Genomic DNA, 14,074 nt, shown 5'->3' with positions numbered 1-14,074 from the left:
TATATATATTTCATCAGGTAAAGATTTTGGTGACCAGACATCATTTGTGTTAATTACTCCGCTCTTTGGAGTTTGAAATGAGCTAATTTAGAAAGTGCAGAGATGATTCTCATACCTGTCTTAGTAGGTTACATAGTTTACTACGTGGACTCGAAACTATAGTAGAATAGGTTATAACCCATTTATTCATTTAAATCCTCATTAAACCTATTTATATTCTTTACTTCGTTCCTCTTCCTAGACTACTAAGTTACGCAAGCTTAGAAGTTATTTTTTCTGCTTTATTTATTTATTTATACTTTAAATTTATCCTTCTCTTAAAAAATTACACCCTCAAACTTCACAGTTGTTTTCCAAAACTTAGGAACACACTCATGATCCCCTGATCTAGGTTTTCTATGATTTTGTAGATGTTAACGTATCCTTTCTGAGTCTTCGATGTTCCAGGCCCACTGTTTTTCCTAAAGTGTTGGAATCAGAATTATGTATAAGATCCCATGGCTAACACCCTGGCTATGGGAGAGAGAGTGCTTTGTCATTTATTTTTCTTTTGCATTCAAGTCTCTTGGATTCCTTTTTTGTACTACTGGGGGTTGAGCAATATTCTTGATGTTATGAGAGACTCGTAGAAAGTGTAAAAGCCTGATCTATAGCTTATCGTGGGTCCTAGTGATGGTGACTCTCATCCAGCAAGCGTTTTTTATCCATCTTAAGTAAATGGAGATAGGGAAGAGTATATTTTTGAAGATCTGCCAGATGGTAGTTTCCCAGACGAGATACTTTATTTTTAAGTGATCTCCACACCCAAGGTGGGACTCGAACTCACGATCCTGAGATCAAGTGTCGCGTGCTCTACCGACTGAGCCAGCCAGGCGCCCCACACAAACTAATTATTTAAATGTTATTTTAATACTTTTTTGAAGGAAATGAAGTAATGTTTGGTGTGTGTATTTTTAATTTTAGTATGGCAGAGAAACTGAACAGCTAAACAAACTCAGTAGAGGAGATGGAAGACAGAATCTCTTTTCTTTTGATTCGGAGGTCCAGGTATTAATGATCTATTTCTTTAAATAACCATAGAATTGTCGCTTATTTAGATGAACAACGTCTGTGAAATGTTGAAATCACTGATTTCTGTACCACTGGGCGATACCTATTGCTTTATATTCGTCGTGTTGACTTCGAACAGGGAGCTTGACTGACTTTCCTCAAGAGACTGGCACAGATGCAAATAGTTTGGGACTGAATACACAGTTGTTGTTTTTTTTCCCTCCATTCCCTTTATTTTTTTTCACCTCATCTCCTCAAAAGAAATAAATGAAAGAACATTTAAAGATGGTTCTTTAAAGATGGTTCCTGTGCTTTTAACCCATTAAATACAAGTGTGATCTAGTAGCAGGAAATATCTGCAGTATAACGAGCACCAAGTCATACGAGAAACGTGGTTTCTTTTCTACTCTTGATGGAGCCCTTGGAACTGGGATAATGTTCACGTCTGGCTTAATCCAACTTTCGGGGGAAAGAGGTGCCAGGACACGCAGTCTTATGTGCCTTTGTGTATCCCACCATCTTGCATGAGAGTGAGGCACTCCGTACTAGGATCTGTGCGGCTCGTATTTAATTCCGTATTTTCTGATCGAATTGCTGATTTGTTTAAATGGAAAAATTCAACTGTATGTAAGTCTCACACATATTTTTCTTAACATATTTCACACGAACATGAAATCATTTGGGGAAAGATGAATTTTTTTTCACTTTTTTTCTACGTGAGATTCATGATTGAAATTTGGGGATTTTTTTTTAAATAGAAAAGTTTGCATTGTATGTGCATTATGGTTTTTTTCTCAGTGAAAATAGATCAGAAAAATGTAATTGGGGGAAGACTGATTTTGTTGTTCCTTCTTTCTGTTTCGAATGGTTTTCTAATTAAGTTTTTTTTTTCTTTTTTTAGTTTGAAATGGGAAAAGTGTATAGTCTATATATAACGCAGACATTTTTCCTTAATAAAAATACCACACAAGAAAAAAAAAACTGGGGGAAAAATTTTTTTAAAAAATTTCATCTCCTACTTTTTTCCATAGCAGTATGATACCGTTTGTGTAAGTTATGTGATTTCAAAAAGAAAAAAAAATATAGCCGGTCTTGAGAGTGTTAGTTCTAAGATACTCATTCAGAAAGTTGCTTGTTCCAGACAAGTCTGAGCCTTTTATAGAACCCCCACCCCCTGAAACCCCCCCTCCATTGGGCTCTAATTGGACATGTCAGGCTCTTTCATTGTATACAAAGAAGCCAATTGACTGTGGTTGAAACTCAATCCAGTGTCTTTAAAAAACTTGTGGTGTAGTGTTTTTGTGGTCATGGAACTGAACTCAAACTATGACATCAGTTATCAGTGAGCTACGACAGCCAGTGAAGAATTCAGAGTTGCGATGAAACTTTAAAGCACAGAGCAGTTGAATTTAATGTTGATTCTGGAAGGCAGGGTCCTCGCAGAGAAATCTGTGCCATATGTGTTGAGTCTCTTTTCTAGGTGAAGTGCCATCCTAGGATATCAGCCTTATCTTTTGACCACAGTATGATGTTTAGAGAGAGATCTTTCTGCCACTGACCTTAGAGAATAAGGAAACACTGGCTGACCAAAGGAGACGGCTCCAACTCGGGGACTCCTGGGGAAGGCCCCATGTCCCAGCATTGGGCCTCAGAAGGCAGAGGATTTGGGGGCTGGGGTGGTTTAGTCCAGTTTCTCTTCACATTCCACTCTCTGAATAAGATAGAAGGGAGAGCAGATAAATGGGCGGAAATTAGAATTGATCTCCATGGCAATGACTTGCCTCTGCTGGCTGCCGAGATAAGTGTTCAAGAGGGAGCTGTCTAGTCCCACACATTTGTATTTGGTTTGTAGATAAATAGACTCAGGGGGGTGGAATGGCACTTTCAGGTACGAATATTATACTTAGGCCCCTATAAGGAGGATTTTGTCAGTGATGCAGGCTAGGTCAGAACAGCTATAATTATCCAAGACTCTTCCGGCACAATACCTGTTTTGGCTTGAATTACTTAGGCAGCTGACAAAAATTCTTGTGTTTCTTGGCTTTGAGTTTTCCATATTGGCAGTATATCCTATTCAGATTCACCCGGTCATTTCCCGCCTGCCTTGTCTCAGGTCTTAAAGTATAGTAAGTTGTCCCACAATCTATACTTTTCTTCCCATTTGTGACCAGAACGTAAAATCTGTTCGGATACTCAGAATGAACGGATGAACTCAGATTGCCTGACCTGTGTGAGCTGAGGAGGACGATTCTAGGAGTTTCGTGGAGGAGAGGCAGACTCCTCCCTTGCTGAGAGGAATCCTTGACCCCCAATATCTGTTTTTCAAACTTAAAAAACATTTTTTCGAAATACCAATAATTAAAAAAAATATATCTCTGTGGCAGTCACAGCACATCCCCCAGCTCTGCTAGAAGCTGAGCTCAGTGTTTATCACTTTCCAAAGCAGACGCCTCTCCCTCTGTTCATCATTGAAATGGAGGTGGTCCCCAGGGTCTAGCTGCCACTGACTCCCAAATTCAAATCTCCAGCCCAGACCTCTGCCGTTTTCCCAGCCACTTAGTAACCTCACCTCAAATTGGACACATCCCGAACTGAGCTCACCGTCTGCACTCCTCCTCCCCCATATCTGCCATTCCTCATTATCTTGCAACCAAGTTCATGACACCACAGTCGAATTGTCTACAGTAGAGACCATCGTGTTATTCTTGATGCCTCTCATGTCCATTCACGGCCGTTTTGCCTCCCATACACCTCATAAAAGACACAATCTCTACCATACTGGAACATGTATTTTGTGGGGAAAACTGATAACAACTAAAGACATATGAAAAAGTCATGTTAGAAGACTTAAATCAAAGAAAGGGAGTATAGACTGTCAGAGTGTGTCCCCTTAGGGAGTGAAGGAAGGTCTCTGTGGAAATGCCAGTTGACCGGAGACATGAATGAGATGAGGGAGTGAGCCGTGCATCTGTCTACCAGAACAGCAAATGCAAAAGCCCTGGGGTGGGAGTGTACTTTGTATGTTGGAGAAATAAGCGAGGAGGCCACTGTGGCGGGACCAGAGAGTGGGGGTAGAGGGGAGTCAAGGGTGGTGGGAGATGAGGCCAGAGGAGCTGAGGAGAGTCTGATCTAAAGCACTGTGACAGGAATACCTCCCTCAGCTCCTGTCAGTGTTTGAACCTTGGTGTAAGAGCTCTAGAAAGACTTATTTGCTGAATGAAAAAAAAAACGTTCAAATGAGGAATCGATAGAGAACCATAGGATTCTGCAGTTTTTACCTATAGACTTATATTAATATGAATCCTATTTTTTTTTTGAAATGATTTATTATCATCTGTTTTGTAGAGGTTGGACTTTTCAGGAATTGAACCTGATATAAAGCCATTTGAGGAAAAGTGCAATAAACGTTTCCTGGTGAATTGCCATGATTTAACTTTCAATATCTTGGGTCAAGTTGGAGACAATGGAAAAGGACCACCCACAAATGTACGTATGACTTTTCCTTCTACTGCTTTCAAACCAGTGCGTTAAGGAAATGCTTTGCTTTTTTATCACTAGAAGTAATTTACGGGATGAAAATTCCATTGCTACGGGCTGTGATAACTTTGACATGGAGGCATTTCATACGTGCCTTTCTGTTGCCAAGCTATGACTATGTTTTCATCCTGAGAGGATTCATGAACATATTAACCTATTCAAAATGGCAGATAGAGTAGGCTGTTGACATTCAAAAGGGACATGTCCCTCGAACCTGGACAATCCTCCAAGTTGCGAATTCTGCCAGAGAATATGACGACTTCGGTGCGATTGGCTCATCGCAATGAGTAAGGAACTCAAACCAGGCGGGGATACAGATGCCGTATGCCCAGCTAGCCTTACTCCTTCTAGACTGAGTTCATTCTGTTCTTCACAGAAAATTCTAATTATGAGCTGTCGTGGATCATTTGAGTTACTCAGAAACACTTGAAACTATAAATGTAAAATCGTCAAAGAGACTGCATTTTAGGCTCATCTTTCTTTTTTGGTTCTGGTTTTGTCTTTGACAAATATCCACAGTGATGATTTATTCTCTTCCAAAATAGCTAAAATGCGCTAGCAGACTTCCTGTGCACAAAGGGTTAATCTTTATGCCATTTGGTACGGAATTTCTCTTTGTGACCAGCTTTCAAATGCCATCTCTAGGGAGGAATCGTGTCTTCCAAAACTGCTGATGGGGCAAAGCTTTTGTCAAGTAATTTGATGTTGACTGATATTAGCTCTTATTAAAGGTATAATCCGGTAAGCTGTAACATAACAAAAGGGAAGATTTATTTTTACTCTATAAAATTGGCATTGTTTTTCAGCGATTTCAGTAAATCTATAGAGAATTACATTTTATTCAGAGAACAACTGATGTTCTTTAAATGTGGCTTCTGATTTCTACTCATTTAAAGAAAGCGTAACTTGCAAAATTATTTATACCTGACAAAAGTTAACATTTGATAGCCTGTTATTTTAAAGTGCCCTTTTCTTATATGCAAATGAGCCCTAATGCAATTTTAGCTAAATGTCATACTCAGAAAGAAGCTGCAATCGCAGAGCCTCGAGGAATCAAAACATTATTTTGTCATTGCCGTCCCTCCCCCACCCCACCGAAAAGTCTTCGCTTCCATATGTCATTGTTTTCATTCCCAGGTTGAACCCTTTTTTATCAATCTCGCCTTATTCGATGTAAGGAACAACTGCAAGATTTCAGCCGACTTCCACGTAGACCTGAACCCCCCGTCTGTCCGGGAAATGCTGTGGGGCGGTTCAGCCCAACTGGCCGGTGACGGAAACCTGAAAAGCTCTTCACCAGAGTCTTTTGTTCATGGAATTGCTGAATCTCAGTTACGCTACATAAAGCAGGTAAAGAGTCTTCTCTTAGCCTTCCGAATAAGACACCGAAACACACCCGTGGGCTATTACATCCGCGCAGACCGATGTTTTCCCAAGCCTTCTATCTCTTGTAAGGTCTGTGGCTAGGTGTTTTTCTGGGCACTGAAGTGGGAGGGACAGAATGGAAACCAGCATATGCCAGCAACGCCTCAGCAACGTAACATTTTCAGTGGGCCCGTGATGGGAGTCTCAGAGGAAGTGTTTTGTGAGCTGGAATGTAGGTCACACAGACAGACGCAGGCACACCCCCACACTCCTGTGCGTACTCGTGAGCAAGGCAGCGGGCGCCTGGAAGGCTTGTTTCTTCGAAGAAAAAACGGACCCTGCCATCGCCCCCCCCCCCATCCCTAATTCCCAGCTCCGTTAGGAGTAGGTGACTGGGTTTGGGTTTGGGTTTTTGGCTTGGGGTGCAGTCTTTAGTTCCAGAGATTTGTTAAAATACCATTAGATTTTTCCTTAGGACAAGAGCAAGAAGCACCCCCTTGCAGAAACTTAGGAGCTACGTACAGAACTTTACAGAACTTTAGCTGAAGCCTGGCTGCTGACCAGAGAATGGAGTTCTGAGTGGGTTCAAGGGAAGAAAAGGAAATTAGGCAGGGAAGGGAAGGTGCCCGTCTGAATGAAACTTCAGCCAAACGTCCGGGCAAGTCTTGTGGTGGTCACAGAATGGAGGCTGTGTTTCTGGAAGGTTCAAGTAGAGGACAGGGGTTCCATGTGTCTATTTGGCTGTACCCCTGGCTGAGGTGCCATCAGGTCAGTGTCCCTTAACTTCCTGGCTGGCCAGACCCCCCCAGCAAAAAGTCCCACACTGATGGTCAGATTCCTCCAGAAATCGTTCCTATCGGTGGCCAAGTCGTAGATGCCCCAGAGCTAATCTTCCGTGTTGTCTGGAATTTCGGGAGCTTCATTTGCGAGCGGGCAGCGTTCATGCTGACCCCACATGAATAGGTAGTTTTAGTGGAGCATAAAGGCTCTTTATACGAGAACTTCTGGTTGCAAAGAAGTGGGAGGGGACTGCTTATGTCACATATGTAATGCCGCGTTCTCTGTCCTGTCTGCTGCAAAGAAGCCCCTTTAGAAGGAGCCCAACACTTCCTTGGCATTTTGACCTCTGACCACACTGCAGGCCACGAGAGGTTAGGCAGAATAGAAGTGATGGTCTTCCTTCTCGACTTTTGCAACTGAAAGGAAACTAGACTGTGATATAGAATTGAAAGTGGAAAGAGGCACAAGAACAAAGAACAAAGCAGCTCACGTCGTAAGATTTATTTTCCCCCCAATAAAAACGTGGTTCCTTTTTTTTCTGAATATAAAGCTAAATGTATTAGTATAGAAAATTCAAACAGTACAAAAAGCATAAAGAAGAAAAAGTCACCCCCCATAGACAATAACTGTCAACATTTTGGCTAACCTCCTTCTAGACAGCTCTGTGTGTATATAAACACATAGATCTTATGTATGTTCTTATACAAGCTAGATCCTGTTCATGCCGTTTTATACCTACTGTATTTATTTAATATCACATTTACCCTGTATCCACATTTCTGGATCACTCCCATTCTTATTAAAGGCTAATGTGGTATTCCATCAATTTTTTTTTTAATTTATTTATGAGATAGAGACAGCCAGCGAGAGAGGGAACACAAGCAGGGGGAGAGGAAGAAGCAGGCTCATAGCAGAGGAGCCTGATGTGGGGCTAGATCCCACAACGCCGGGATCACGCCCTGAGCCGAAGGCAGACGCTTAACCGCTGTGCCACCCAGGTGCTCCTGGTATTCCATCAATTAAGCTAATCGGAATAGTTGTCATTTTGGGATATCATAAATAACGCTGCATTGAACATCCTCGTGCATGCATGTTAGCTCACTTGTTGAATTATCTCCTTAGAATAAATACCAAACATTGGGGTTTTCTGGGTTCAGGATTACGCTCATTGGTACAGACTGCTGAATGGTGGGGGAAGACTTTGCATGTGAGTTACTTCCCTCTTTGGGCTCTGGATCTGTGGTAGCTTTACGTCACCTCTTTTTTTTTTTTAAGATTTTATTTAAGAGAGAGAGAGAGCACATGTAGGGGGAAGCAGCAGGCAGAGGGAGAAGCAGACTCCCCACTGAGCAAACAGCCAGACACGGGACTCGATCCCAGGGCCCTGGGATCATGACCTGAGCCAAAAGCAGACACTTAACTGACTGAGCCACCCAGGCGGCCCTACATCGCCTCTTGGTTTGTTACTCAGATTATGCTTGTCACATGTGTGAACATTCACTTCTATGGCCTATGCTTCTAGAAGAGATTGAGCAAGTGCAGTATAAAAGTATTTGAGAACCTGCCACTGAATTATGTGTAAAATTTCCTGCACCGTATCAAATAAGCCCCTTTAAGCCAATGATGTATTTACTTTATTTCTTCAGTGTACTTAGCTGTATGTTCAAGGCACGGAGTTTAAGTTGTGGTCGTGGACGTCATCCCACTTGTAATCTAGGTCAGGAAGAAAATCAACAATTTTTTCAGTACCTCCGGTGTGCCAGAATTTTCCATTGGTGTCTCGTAATCGTCAGAGTCTTGTGAAATAGTGTACTCCTGGCTGCTTTGGAGGGGAGGAGAGGGCAGATCGGGAGGTGAAGTCAGCCGGCCCCCAGTGCACGGCTGATAGTAGTGAAGGTAGGATGGGAACCTAGGTCTGTTGGAAAGACCCCGGCCAGCAACGGCCAGCAGAACGTAATTACATGCTGCAGCCTATCCTGCAATGGTAGCAGAGGTGTTTGGGAGCCAAGGGGGCTTCGGGGGGTGGGAGCTACCTTTGAGGGCCGCACGGAAGATGTGGGGCTTGGGAGAAGAAGCCTGAGAAGAATGGAGGAGCGGTGGGAAGGTGACCCGATGGGCAGTGGCCTCAGATGGCTTTATTGTCTTGCAACCTTTTCGGATCAACTGATGATACCAGGAAGCGGTCATTTACTTGAACTAGTTGAACGTTTTATTTTGGAGGAGTTTTTTTCTCACCTTCTTCCCGTTTCGGGTGAGGAAGCAGTGCTGTGTTGGAGAGAGACTGAACATGGGCGGATCTGAACCCGAATCCCAGCCCATCCGTTCTTCAGCAGTGCCAGCTAGTTTAGCACTTCTTTTTTTTTTTTTAAAGATTTTATTTATTTGTTTGAGAGAGAGAGAGAGCAGAGAGGGAGAGCACATAAGCAGGGGGTGGGGCAGAGAGAGAAGCAGACTCCCTGCTGAGCAGGGAGCCTGATGCGGGGCTCGATTCCAGGACCCAGAGATCGTGACCAGAGCTGAAGGCAGATGCTTCACCAACTGAGCCCCCCAGGTGCCCCAAGTTTAGCACTTCTTAAGTGCCACTGTATTTCTCTTTCTCTTTTATCAAGTCCCTTATTTTCACAACACCCTAGCAAAGTAGGTAGGTACTGGTACCATACCCATTCTACAGATGAGGAAATTGAGGCACAGAGCTGTCCAGTAGCTTGTCCAGGATCACAGAACTTAGAAGATGAGGAACAGGACCTGAAACTAGGGCTAGCAGGCTTCAAAGGCCAGGTGTTTACCCCTGTGTTGTACTGCTTCTGTGTTACCCGAGAGAGAGAGGGAGACTGCCCAGTTCCCCAGAGTTCCCGGAAAGGGCTGTCTGGTGGCCCCAGCCCTTCCAGCAAGGCTGCTCGAACGGCAGCATTATCTGTAGGAAGAGGCAGCTCCCAGGGTTTAGTGGACGGTGGGTGTCTGGGGGCCATTCTAGGCCCTCCCCATCTGTTCATTGGAGTCTTTCTCTCCATTGGCTTCCTGAGGAACAAAGGGGTGACCACAGGAAAGGAGGGAGTTGGGTCTATCGAGTAGTTTTGCCTCCCTGACATCAACCAGTCACTATGACCAGTCACTTTATACTCAGCTGCCTGGCACTTTCTTCCCAGATGCCCTGACAGAGCTTGGCCCCCCATGTCTCCCAAGGTCAGACCTGATTGACTTTGGGTTGGGGTTGTGGGGAGATGCTGATTCTTGGCTCTTCATGGCTCCGTGGGCTCCCCCCGGGGGCAGCAGTTGGCCTGGTGAAAGGGTACAGAGTCTCCCCCCAAAGCCCTGCCGTGGGCTCTGTAAGTGCTGGGGCCTGGGATGAGGGGGCCTCACCCTTTCTTTAGAGGGAGAGGGGCAGTCAAGTGGGTAAGAGTTACCCTGAGATTGGGGCAGCCACATCCATGCCTCCTAGGTGGAAAAAGATGGCTGGGCCAGAGGCTTTGTCTACAGGGCCAGACTCCCGGCCCACGTGGGGATTCCTGGGTGCTCTCTGGCTACCCTTCTGTGTTCTGAGGACAGGGAGAGTGCTTGAAGCTGATTGGGACAAAAGGCAGAACAGCCCTGATGGTATCCCCCTTACACTGGAAGCCCTGGTTGTTTAAAGAAATGAACGCTTCTAAGCTTTAGCATCCTCATCTGTAAACGGGAGGAAATGATAGTACTTGCATGCAGGGGCAGCTGTAAGGCTCTGACAAGGTGCGCTGTCCCCAGAAAGCACTCGGCACGGCGCTAGGCTGCCATGTTTGCTCAGCATGACATGGCCCACAGTAGAGCGGCAGTAATGGTGATCACAGATACCCAAGCGAAAGCACTTGCTCTTAGCCATTGTCAGAGTTTTCAAAATTATAATACTCATTGCTGGCATCAGTGTGGGGAAACGCACAGAGTACTGGGAAAGGAGAATAGTAGGCACTCCATGAGCGTTAGCTGTAGCAAACATCAGTATTGCTGTTCTCATCCAGCCTCATTGTGTGAGCTGTTGGAGGAGGGGCTCTCAGGGCTGAGAGGCAGCATAGTATGGGCTGTATGTATAGTCCGGAAGCCCTGGCTGCGAACTCCTTTATCCGCTCACGGCATAAACTTCTGTAAGCCCTCGGTTTCTTCATCTGTAAAATGGGTATATCGTAGTGCCTGCCTTCGAGGGTGTTTTCCTGAAGACCAAGGAGGATAATGCACAAAACCCATGTAGGACGGTTAGGTGACAATTGGGACGTATGAGCATACTCCAAGTGCAATGCTCAGCACACCTTCTGTGTGGTCAGCAGGGGCTGGCTGCCCAGCGCATCTCCCCACCCGAGCCGCATGCTCCTGGGAGTACCAGAAATCAGGTTCTGTGGCCTTGCAGGTGCTTTGGGCCACTCAAGTAATAACTGGGTGTTCCTAGCGGGCAGTACATGGAATCCATGCAGAAAGTCTTGGGAGTACTTATTGCTATCATCATCCCCATTTCTTAGATGAGAAGCCTGAGGTGTGGACACAGGATGGGACTTGCCTCACCCCATAAATGGTGGAGTCAGAATTTAAACCCAGGACATCTTAACTCCCGAGCAGTTTTTAACCACTTCCTTCCCTGCTCGCTGCTTGGGAATTCAAGGGTGAATCCACCATTCCAAGGGATCTTCACAAGCCACTGGATTCTCAGGGAGGGGGAGCAATTACTTGGGGTCTCACGCGGAGTTTTCTCGTCTTTCCTGTACTCTATGGACCGCTCGCTCCGGAGCAGATGAGATAATGTGTCTGAAATATTTTGATAACTGGAATGCACAATCTTAACACAGTTGGTAATACACCGAGTAGAAAAATAAAGCTTGGTAGAATCCCAGTGACGGGTTTTTCCATCCGAATTCATTTGTGTGGTGCCCCTTTAAACGACGGACCTCACCATCTAAGCGGCTCTTTGGAAGATAGTCGATTTGAGGGGAGCTGGGCAGTGGATAACACGGTGGTTTCACGTGCATTCAAAGAAAACATATGTAACTTTGGTTGCATCTATGTTCGTAACCCTTAAGTGGAACGTGCGGGAAAAACCCAAATTTTGCGTCCTCTGTCCCCATCTTGAAAGCACGGGTGCTCTTTAACTGCAGTATTTTCTTCCTGTCAGCTGCAATTAGTATTAATTGCGAGTGAACTGACCTGGAGTTACATGCCCCTGCATTTGAAAATGCACATCCGGTTCCACTCAAGAAACGCACACTGTTTCAGCACATGCGCGCGAGGCCGAACAATACACATTGTATTCACTTAGGGCTAAAAAGGCACCTTGCGGACACAGCCAAACACAAGAGGCCACAGCTGTACCTTAGGGACGAATAGATGTGAAGTTGGTGACAAAATAGAAAATCTGTTTTGAAAGAAGCACCGGGAGCTTTAGGAACTGTATGAAAAGAAAGGCTATCTGTTTGCAGGGTCCTAGACACGACCCTGTGTTAGATGTCAACATTCGACACTAAACACAGTACCAGGAATCATCAACCACACAACTGTAGGTATGAAGTTACATAAAAATGTCTAATGGAGGGGTGCCTGGGTGGCTCAGTCGTTAAGCGTCTGCCCCCGGCTTAGATCGTGATCCCGGGGTCCTGGGATCGAGGCCCACGTCGGGCTCCCTGCTCCACTGGGAGTCTGCTTCTCCCTCTCACTCTGCCTGCCTCTCTGCCTACTTGTGCTCTCTCTCCCTGCTCAGTGGGAAGCCTGCTTCTCTCTCTCCCTCTCCCCCTGCTTGTGTTCCCTCTCTCGCTGTCTCTCTCTGCCAAATAAATAAATAAAATCTTTTAAAAAAAAATGTCTAAAGGAAGTAATTTTTTTTTTCCCCAGGGAATTTTCTCAGCGACGAATCCACATCCTGAAATTTTTCTGGTTGCAAGAATTGAAAAGGTACTCCAGGGAAACATCGCGCACTGTGCAGAACCCTACATCAAAAATTCAGACCCGGCAAAGGTATGGACAAAGCTCATTTGTGAACATTTTGGCTTAATGTAAAATTTGCCTTTTACTGATACTTGAAATGGTACTGTTCATTAACAGTACCCTCCAAAGAGCCTTATTCCCTAAATACGGTGTGCTCTGTGAGTATGCATGCTACAGTTTGAACATGACTTTTCCCCTTTTCATTTATGTTCTGTTTACATGACAGTCTGATTTCTGCTTGCTTATCAAAATAAGAGCTAAAAAGGCTTTTAGGCGACATCTGTTCATTGACACCGTATCCTTGGCAATAGCTACTCTTTATTTCCAGCCCTTACATCCAGCCCAAGAACGTCAGAGCTGGGAGGTCCAGCCCCGTGGTTGCCAAATGCCAGTCTACACTCCAATTTCCTCCTGTCCGTGATAAGCAAAAGAAAGACAAGAGAAGGAGCGATTCACGGAGCTCAGTGTGTTCAATTCGAGGGGCCGTCCTTTATTCTGAGATTTTTGTTCTTCCTGCCTTCTGAACATCACGCCTGTGTGTCTTTCACGATATGTTGGCCTATGGAACGGTAGCGATTGTTGTGACTGTTGGATGTCTTCGGATGGCACCGTGAAAAGGCAGCGGCCCCTATAATCGTCCAAATTTCTGGATCACGAAATCCAGACTTCTGCAAATTACTGACCTGGTCCTTTCCTCTCAGTTTTATAAATGAGAACACAGAGGCCCAGAGAGCGAAAGTGTGCTTGGCACAGTTCATTAGCGGCACTCCAGCTACTGAGTATTTACGGAGTCGATCTGGCGTAGGTGGCATTTAGTTGTGTGTCCAAATAGTGTTTATTGAGCGGAAGATGCGGAGGAGACATGTGACTAATTGCGTGGGAGAGAAAAGTCTCCACGATATAGATCAGAGCCTCTAGCATTCTGCACCCTAGGGACAAGCGTCCAGCCGGCACTTCACAGCCCGTTTAGACTCTATGGGCTGTTAATCTTCTGTCAGCTCCTAGCGCCTGTGCAAACAGCAGCTCCTTGCCCAGCTAAACTAATTGCATTGACTCTTGGTCACTTGGCTTTTATCTTGGGAGTAAAAAGGTCAGCTGTATTCAGAACAAACCTCTCCCAAGAATAATGAGTGTCTGCCTGTTCATGTGTGAAAGGGAATACACATTAAAACTGCTCAAAATTTTCCCAGTAGAGGTCTTTGGTACAAAACGTGCCCTACACCTCTTTTGGTCCTTCTTCTGATATCTTGATGAAGGCTCTGTTAATGAGAAAACACAAAATGCTTTAAAAAAAAACCTCTAGTCTTGGGCGCCTGGGTGGCTCAGTTGGTGAAGCGACTGCCTTTAGCTCAGGTCATGATCCCAGGGTCCTGGGATCGAGCCCCGCATCAGGCTCCCTGCTCAGCAG

The 14,074-nt window shown here is 44.9% G+C and overlaps 1 protein-coding gene across 2 annotated transcripts in view; it reads left to right on the top strand.

The window, feature by feature from the left end:
- Positions 1–14,074, top strand: part of DOCK11 (dedicator of cytokinesis 11) — a 137,147-nt gene that overhangs the window by 19,618 nt on the left and 103,455 nt on the right. For both annotated transcript variants that reach the window (XM_040628803.1, XM_040628795.1), the window contains exons 10-13: positions 964–1,047; positions 4,396–4,536; positions 5,725–5,937; positions 12,574–12,696. In XM_040628803.1, the coding sequence (XP_040484737.1) occupies positions 964–1,047; positions 4,396–4,536; positions 5,725–5,937; positions 12,574–12,696 (561 nt within the window). The remainder of the gene's footprint in view (positions 1–963; positions 1,048–4,395; positions 4,537–5,724; positions 5,938–12,573; positions 12,697–14,074) is intronic.

Source organism: Ursus maritimus (genome assembly GCF_017311325.1).
Source record: "Ursus maritimus isolate PB19 chromosome X unlocalized genomic scaffold, ASM1731132v1 scaffold_X1, whole genome shotgun sequence".
Lineage (NCBI taxonomy): Eukaryota > Metazoa > Chordata > Mammalia > Carnivora > Ursidae > Ursus > Ursus maritimus.
The sequence above is the reverse complement of the archived record's forward strand: the minus strand, read 5'-3'. Positions and strand labels throughout refer to the sequence as shown.